Here is an 8,914-nt window from a genome sequence, read left to right as displayed (position 1 = left end):
GAAATGCCCGATTGCTTTTCTGCATGACATAGGCTATGTCAGAGGAAATGCTCGACCTTTCCACCAATCAGTGGGAAGCCGGTTCGTGAGGTTTGGGGCGTGGTTGTAATTTGTTCTGGAAGCCGAGGAACGCATGCGCAGTGTGGCGTCGTGCCGGGCAAGGACACAGCTAGGTAGGCAGAATGACATTTGTGTAACATCAGTAGTGGCTTCGAAACTTTCATAATCACAGATTGAATTTTGTGCACACTAGAAGGGACATCCCCTTTCGATTACTGTGCTGCTGAGGTGATTGTTTTAACTAGCTCATCGCAATCTGGGTCTCATTTACAGTTGGCAGATACCTAGATATGTAGCCAACTGTTCGCTAGCACTAGCTAATTTAGCAATCTAAGAGGAATGCATGCAAAGCTAATTAGCTTCCTGGCGAACTTGCTGTCTTGTGTGCAAGCAATGTATACGGTGTATTCAACGAACGATGTGTACAGTGAATTAGCCTTCGCTTAACTAGAGCATGTGCGTCTTGCTGCTAGCTACCTTAAGTTACTGTTCCTAAGGACAGATATGCAGTTGGTAGCTCACTCGCTAGCGTCATGGCATGATTTTGCTCTGCGTAAAAGCATGCTTGTTATCTTGGTAAGGTGCTGTATCCCATGAAAATGTACAAAAATGAACGTCAGTCAAGCCTAAATGATTTTGAGGAAAATGCCTTTTAGTCTCTTGAGTTCTTAAATAATGAAATGCATCCTCGAAAATAGCCAAGTAGATAACTGCCAATATACTGGTACTAAGTTACCCGGGGATCCTAAACCTCTCGAAGTGGTTGAAAACCGTGTTGTATCGTAACTTTACTCAAAAATCAATTGTACTAAGTTTTTTGGCCAACAAGAGTTGAGGGTTTGCTAGCTCGTTAGCTCCGACATCCTGCTATTACACCTACCCCACTCGCGTAGGGTAGAGGCTGCAGCTGGCTAGCGGCGTCAGCGACCGGGGACACTTTTACGCGCTTCGCCACGAGAGCGAGGGGTCAAAGTGACACATGCACGGGGAGTGCTGTTTACGATTTTGCTGGCGCGTGGATTTCACAGAAGCAAACATAAACGTATCGTAACATCCCACTTTTTAAGCGCATTAAAAGGGTTAGCATGTCTGTTAGGGAACTGCGCTTATAATTGAAACGTTTTGGGTTCGATTCCTGGGCTTTTAAAATGTGTGGATAAAACGATCCGGATAAAAGTGAGGATAAACTTGTCGCAAGACTTATACCCATTTTTATTTCGTCCAAGACATGACTGGTCATTTTCTTGGAGTACCATTTAACTGTACATACGTATCCTGGAAGTTATTAAGAAAAACCTGCGCTCAGAAATGGTCGTTTAGTGCTGTACATACATATCCCATCTGTTCACTATAATGAATGATTATTTTTTTATTCTAACACTGAACAAAAATGAAATGTTTACACCAGTTCCAGTTGCACCCATTCTACTCGGTTTTTGAGATCAAGGTTGTCTGACATGCTGGTACTCTAAAATCTCTATTTTCTTACTTACTTACTCTATTAACTTTTTTATGTTCTCTCACTTTGATGTTCACATTATTGTTTTGGCTTGGGATGATTCAGTTGTTCTAGCTGCTTGTTTGCACATAAACAATTGTATCTGGCGTTTCACCATCATATACATTTTTGCAGGAAAAAATCAAGAGAAGCAAAACGTAGAGGGAGAGAAAGATTAAGGAAGAAAATCATCTTGTTCTTTGCCTGTGATTTTTGTGTGATGTCAGCTCGTTAACTTGACCAATCAGTGATTGGGGTTACCCCTCCCCCCTGAGCTGAATGGCTGTGTCCAGAGGGGGCGTTGCTTTTTGGGTGAGGTGTGGGAGGAGCCATGGCTACCAGCATCCAATCAAGCGACAGTGTTGGAGTCTCACTCAGGTATGGGACCTGTCAATCAATCATACGGTTTAATTAGCCTGCCTTCCAGGTAGGAAAATATAATAAGAGAAGAAAAACATTTCAGAAAATGGTTCCCATAAAACTTTATTTAACTTGAAATATTTTCTCTCTTTGTTTTACAGAATGATGTGCTTTAATCTTATTTCTGCCTCTTGATTTCCAGGCACTGGATTTACAGCACAGCGACCTTTCTCGACCAATAAGCATCTTTTCCCGAGCTCTAGCCCCGCCCAGCCACCCGCATCATCAGACCGTTGGCCAATCCCCTGTGGGCTCTTCGCCGCTGCTCCCCGCTCATCACACGGGGCATCAGGTCCGAACGGGCAGCTTGGAGGAGGACTGGGAAGAGACCGTCAGCCTGTGCGTGCTGTCGGAACCCGGGGAGCATGGGGGGCAGAGCGCCCTGGTGGAAGTACACTTGCTCGGGCAGACCCGGTTAGGCGAGCTCCTGGCTTCTGGCCTCGGCAGGCCGGGAGAATTCCTCTTCCCGCTAACCACCGTCGACGGACGTCGGGAGGACGACATCAGCGTTAGCGGAGGGGGAGAGGGCGGGGGAGGCGAAAGACGGAGAGATGGACAGATCAGGGAGAGGGAGATGGGGTCATTTCGGAGCCTGTTCGAGGCGGAACGTTGTCCCGCCCCCTTCGTGTGGGGGTCCCAGTTCTACTGCTTCCACTGCCCAGAGACGGAGCCCTCGCCTGGGGCTGGGCTCAAATCGAGCCTGTGGACTGGGCCGGGCCTGCAGGCTGGAGGCCCACTGCGGTGGCCCCCCACGTCTCACTGCAGCCACGCGGAAAGCGAGGGAGGAGACTGGGAGGAGAGAGAGAGGGAGCGAGAGAGGGAGGAGAAACTGGCGCTGATGCACGAAAGGCTGAGGATTGAGGTGAGAGAGGGCGAGCGAGACAGAACAAGAGAGTGCGAGAGAAATCTCCAGCTGTTGAATGAGGTGTGGCCTTGTTAAGGGTTGGAATGAAAACCTACAGGATGGTAGATCTACAGGGGAAGGGTTGGGCAGCCCTGCTCTAGTTGTTGAATGAGGGTATCTGTGTTAGGGGTTCGAATCCCAGCCTGGGTCTCTCTGTGTGGTGTTTGTGTGTTCTCCCTGTGTCTGTCTCCGGGTATGCAGGTTAGGCTAATTGGGGGGGGGGGGGCATTAAACAGGGAATTGCTGTAAAAGAGCAGAAACAAAGGTTCACAAAAAATAAATCATAAACAGGAGAGGAACGAACAAACCAACAAGCAAAGGCTAAACCCAGCTAACACTCAGTGTCCTCACAATATTACTGGAATGTTCTGTCAGTGTGGTAACACTGCCACTAGATGGCAGCGGCATTGTGAGAGCGTTCTGTGTTAGCTGGGATAGCTGCTAGCGCTCAGCCAAGGAAGCAGGTCCTAACGTGGGTGGATGACGTCTTCAGTATGGCTGAGGCCTCAGTGCTCATTCTCCCAGTGCCTCAGCCTCAGAGCGAATCAGAAGACACGAGTATGGGTGATACTGGGCAGGGAAAGGGCTTAAAGGTTGTGGAAAATGTCAGATAGCGCACCAGCTCAGCTGGGGCCTCTGTAGACCAGTCTGCCTCTAGCACTGCTGACAGAATGAATATGATTATTATAGACAGAATGAATATGATTATTATAGACATGTTTATGTGATTAGAAAGAACACATAATGGACGCATTCTGCAAAATGTAGCTGATATAATGCACATTTTTTAAAAAGTGGTCTCCAGGGTTCATCTGGGGAAAAAATAACAGGTAAATAAATGATGAACTAAGAGAGTGTGGGAGAAACTGCAGGAATTCTCCGGAACCCGACATCTTCACTGTCCTACGAATAATGAGCCAGCTCATGGTGTTGTGACTCTGTGTGTTAACTCTTACTGTGGTGCTGTGGCTCTGTGTGTTAACTCTTACTGTGGTGCTGTGACTCTGTGTGTTAACTCTTACTGTGGTGCTGTGGCTCTGTGTGTAACTCTTACTGTGGTGTTGTGACTCTGTGTGTTAACTCTTACTGTGGTGCTGTGGCTCTGTGTGTTAACCCTTACTGTGGTGCTGTGGCTCTGTGTGTAACTCTTACTGTGGTGCTGTGACTCTGTGTGTAACTCTTACTGTGGTGTTGTGGCTCTGTGTGTAACTCTTACTGTGGTGTTGTGGCTCTGTGTGTAACTCTTACTGTGGTGTTGTGACTCTGTGTGTTAACTCTTACTGTGGTGTTGTTGTGGCTCTGTGTGTAACTCTTACTGTGGTGCTGTTGCAAGTCGGTGTGTAACTCTTACTGTGGTGCTGTTGTGACTCTGTGTGTAACTCTTACTGTGGTGTTGTTGTGGCTCTGTGTGTAACTCTTACTATGGTGCTGTTGCGAGTCGGTGTGTAACTCTTACTGTGGTGTTGTTGTGGCTCTGTGTGTAACTCTTACTATGGTGCTGTTGCGAGTCGGTGTGTAACTCTTACTATGGTGCTGTTGCGAGTCGGTGTGTAACTCTTACTTGGTGTTCAGCCAGTCTGCACTCAGATAGATACTCTTACTAAACTCATGACAGGTACTACACCACTACTACACACTCAGACCAGGTACTACACCACTACTACACACTCAGACCAGGTACTACACCACTACTACACACTCAGACCAGGTACTACACCACTACTACACACTCAGACCAGGTACTACACCGTTACTACACACTCAGACCAGGTACTACACCACTACTACACACTCAGACCAGGTACTACACCACTACTACACACTCAGACCAGGTACTACACCACTACTACACACTCAGACCAGGTACTACACCACTACTACACACTCAGACCAGGTACTACACCGTTACTACACACTCAGACCAGGTACTACACCACTACTACACACTCAGACCAGGTACTACACCACTACTACACACTCAGACCAGGTACTACACCACTACTACAGCATTACCATACACTCAGACCAGGTACTACAGTATTACTACACACTCAGACCAGTTACTACAGCATCACTACACCATTACTACACACACAGACCAGGTACTACACTGTTACTCCAGCATTACTACACACTCAGACCAGGTACTACACTGTTACTGCTTCATTACTACACACTCAGACCAGGTACTACAGCATCACTACAGCATTACTGCACGCTCAGACCAGGTACTACTCTGTTAGTCTTCCATTACTACACAGTCATACAAGTTACTATGTTATGACAAACAAACAATGTACTATTCCATTACCACACATTCAGACAAGATAAGAAAACAAAACTAGAGTCTGTGTGTGAGAAGTGTTATACAGTCATAAAATGCTCATATTCTGACAGTGGGCTACAGGTTAAAATCATTGCAGTCTGAAGAGGTAAAAATGCAATGCTAGTTTTAGAAAATAATCAAGAATCACACTCAATACTGTGAACACAAAACACACTAGTCTGATCTAAGGAAAAATAGGTTGTTCTTCAAAAAGCATACTAGCTGTTACAGCTGATAATTTTACCTTTAAGAGTAGCCATGAGTACAGAGAGGTCTTCACAGGAACTCTTTTGTCCAGACAGGAAGGACTGCTTGCAGAATGACTCTCTGTCCTGGTTGTTCTCTGGTTGCGAGTGTGATTTTCCCTCCCCACCACCAGGGGGCGAGGTGTGTACCAGCTGACCTTGACCATGTGGAAGCTGCTGTGCGCCTGCTACTTCACGGACGTGCGGCTGGAAGTGCTGAAGCTCACCAAGCACAGCGAGGATGGGACGGTGCGCGCTCGCTGGCGGCTACGCGGATTACCCTTTCACCTGCTGCTGCTGCGCTTCTACAGGAGGGACAAGAGCCAGCTCTACAGGTACATACACCTCACTGCTCACCTATACATACACCTCACTGCTCACCTGTACAGGTACATACACCTCACTGCTCACCTGTACAGGTACATACACCTCACTGCTCACCTGTACAGGTACATACACCTCACTGCCTAGCTGTACATGTATATACACCTCACTGCTCACCTGTACAGGTACATACACCTCACTGCTCACCTGTACAGGTACATACACCTCACTGCTCACCTGTACAGGTACATACACCTCACTGCCTAGCTGTACATGTATATACACTTCACTGCTCACATGTACAGGAATATACACCTCACTGCTCACCTGTACACGTACATACACCTCACTGCTCATCTGTATAGGTACATACACCTCACTGCTCACCTGTACAGGTACATTCACCTCACTGCTCACTTGTACAGGTACGTACACCTCACTGCTCACCTGTACAGGTACATACACCTCACTGCTTACTTGTACATGTATATACACTTCACTCCTCACATGTACAGATATATACACCTCACTGTTCACCTGTGCAGGTACATAAACCTCAAAGCTCACCTGTACAAGAACACAGTCCTTTACAGTGTTTACCTGCACAGGTATGCACAGATCTTGGTAAAAACAAATATTTTAATCTGCTGCACAGATGAGTTATGAGGGCATTCCTGCCAATTACAGAAATAATTATAATCATGGAACAGAAGGTGTGAGTATGTAACACGGTTGAGTACCTGAGCCTGTCTGTACCTGCAGTATTAACCTTCACACTCTCTCTCCCAGGACGTACGATGCCTTCTCCACCTTCTACCTGGGGCCGGACGGGCTCGTTCACCGGCACAGGGTGGAAAAGGTGAGGCCGTCACACCTGGCCAGAGCTTCCTGTCTGCGGTTGGAGCGCTTCCTGTCTGTGGTTAGAGCGCTTCCTGTCTGCGGTTGGAGCGCTTCCTGTCTGCAGTTGGAGCGCTTCCTGTCTGCGGTTGGAGCGCATCCTGTCTGCGGTTGGAGTGCTTCCTGTCTGCGGTTGGAGCGCTTCCTGTCTGTGGTTAGAGGCACTGAGGGTTAAAGGTATTTTTTAAATGTGTGAAAATCTCTCGCGATGACCTCTCCCCTTCCTTTCCAGGTGATGGAAGCCATGCCCCCTGTCCTGCCCCGTGTGACATCACTGCTGGCAGGAGCGCTGGTTGCCCTGGGGATCCAGGAGCACAGACCTGCCCTAAATTTCCCCTTCATCCTTTCGTCTTTCAGAGTGGGAAGGCAATGAGAGAGAGAGAGATGGGGAGAGAGAATGTTAGCGTGAGAGGGAGAGAGATCTTAAGAGATGAGGCCTGTATGAAAAGCTTGGATGAAAATGTACAGATTGACTTTAACCCCAATGTCTCGAGATAGTTTTTTTCCCCTGTATTCACAGTAAATGTAAAAAAAAAAAGCAAAAGCATTTCAACTGTAGGCCACAGCGTGGCGCCTGCGTTTCCTCAGTGACGCTCTTCCACTCCCCCTGGTGGTCAAGCAGGGTGGTGTCCTGTGTACAATTATGCTGAATATCTGGTCCTTCCACTGTTGAGTTTCTTATCGGAAAAGCATCAGGGGTAAAACAGTGAAAGCTGGGGGAAAAACGGCTCATAAACGTGTAAATATTCACACATGCGTGCACAGAGCGACTCTGAGATGCTCCCGGTTTCCTCCACAGACTCTCTGACTGTTGTACTATAATGAACTCTGTTGTACAAACTGACCACCACTATTCTCCACCGCGCTCAGGTCGTCTCCAGCACTGTGCTTCACTCTAACAGTCCGCTCTGTAGGTTAGCGTGCTAAGCTACATCGCAATACGCCATGCTACACCATGTTTGATTTTTTGTCGTTCTGAACGGGCGTTGAAAGCAAAACTTTAGCGAGCTTAGAAAAAAATGAAGCAGCTTAACTATGTGGGTAGAACATCCGACCATCACATAGGTGTTTACATTTCGAGGGGGTGTGGGGATCCCCAATAATTTCTGACCCTGCCCGTCTCTTCCCCTCAAGGTTGGACAGCCGCTTAATCGCCTTTGTAGGTGCGTTCTGTCCCTGGAGCCCGCCCATTTTCTGAAGCGCGCAATTCTGATTGGCGAAGCAGTGGCACTAAACCGCCAGCCTTCTGCACCATTGGCCCAGCTTCACAGACTCCGCCCCCAGGCCCCTCTAACCAGCCACGAGTGTGCTGTGCTGCTTAGGAAGCGCGCGGTAATTCTGATGTAAATATAGTGTAATTACAGATATATTTATATTTAGGCTGCAGCACGCGTGTCGTATAGCTGCCGGGGACGAGGAGGAGCAGAGGGTGGCGGCCTCCGAAACGCGGCATTTTGATTGGCCCTGAGCTCGTCCAAGGGCGGGGTTAGAGTGTTGACCTTTAACTGCTGTTCTGTCACTGATTATCTGAACTCTCCCCCCACCCATCAAATTCATGATGCTTTACTACATGCAGCGTCAGGTTAAGTCCTGTACGGAATTTACGCTCCTTGTTGATTTTGTGTGACTACACGGGACAAACACGCTCAGGATTGATTGGCAGGAAATGCCAGGGATGATGGGATTGATTGGCAGGAAACGCCATGGCTAATGGGACTGATTGGCAAGGAATGCAAGGGATGATGGGATTGATTGGGCGGAAACGCCAGGGCTAATGGGACTGATTGGCAGGGAATGCAAGGGATGATGGGATTGATTGGCAGGGAATGCAAGGGATGATGGGATTGATTGGCAGGAAACGCCAGGGCTGTTGGGATTGATTGGGCAGAAACGCCAGGCTGATGGGATTGATTGGCAGGGAATGCAAGGGATGATGGGATTGATTGGCAGGAAACGCCAGGGCTGTTGGGATTGATTGGCAGGGAATGCAAGGGATGATGGGATTGATTGGCAGGAAACGCCAGGGCTGATGGGATTGATTGGCAGGAAACGCCAGGGATGATGGGATTGGCTGCTTTCTGTTCCCGCTTTTTCCCCCTTCAGTGTAAATGGTTCTGTAACATTTCAGTGATCTGCTCTTTTTTGTGAGAACAATAAAGCATGACATGTAACTCCACTGGCTGCAATGATTCCTCTGTCTCCACCATCACCATCATCATCATCGTCATTTCTGAAACCCC

At 47.9% G+C, this 8,914-nt stretch overlaps 1 protein-coding gene across 1 annotated transcript; it reads left to right on the top strand.

The window, feature by feature from the left end:
* Positions 1 to 42: 42 nt before the first annotated feature.
* On the top strand, positions 43 to 8,850 carry c8h6orf136 (chromosome 8 C6orf136 homolog). The gene is made up of 7 exons (XM_064345653.1): positions 43 to 173; positions 1,694 to 1,936; positions 2,121 to 2,913; positions 4,870 to 5,068; positions 5,588 to 5,788; positions 6,567 to 6,636; positions 6,907 to 8,850. Exons 2-7 carry the CDS (start codon positions 1,838 to 1,840, stop codon positions 7,045 to 7,047), a joined length of 1,503 nt encoding a protein of 500 aa, XP_064201723.1. The 5' UTR covers positions 43 to 173; positions 1,694 to 1,837; the 3' UTR covers positions 7,048 to 8,850.
* Positions 8,851 to 8,914: the final 64 nt, after the last annotated feature.

This window comes from Anguilla rostrata, chromosome 8, assembly GCF_018555375.3.
Source record: "Anguilla rostrata isolate EN2019 chromosome 8, ASM1855537v3, whole genome shotgun sequence".
Taxonomy (NCBI): Eukaryota; Metazoa; Chordata; class Actinopteri; order Anguilliformes; family Anguillidae; genus Anguilla; species Anguilla rostrata.
Note: the sequence above shows the minus strand (reverse complement) of the source record. Positions and strands in the feature narration are given on the sequence as shown.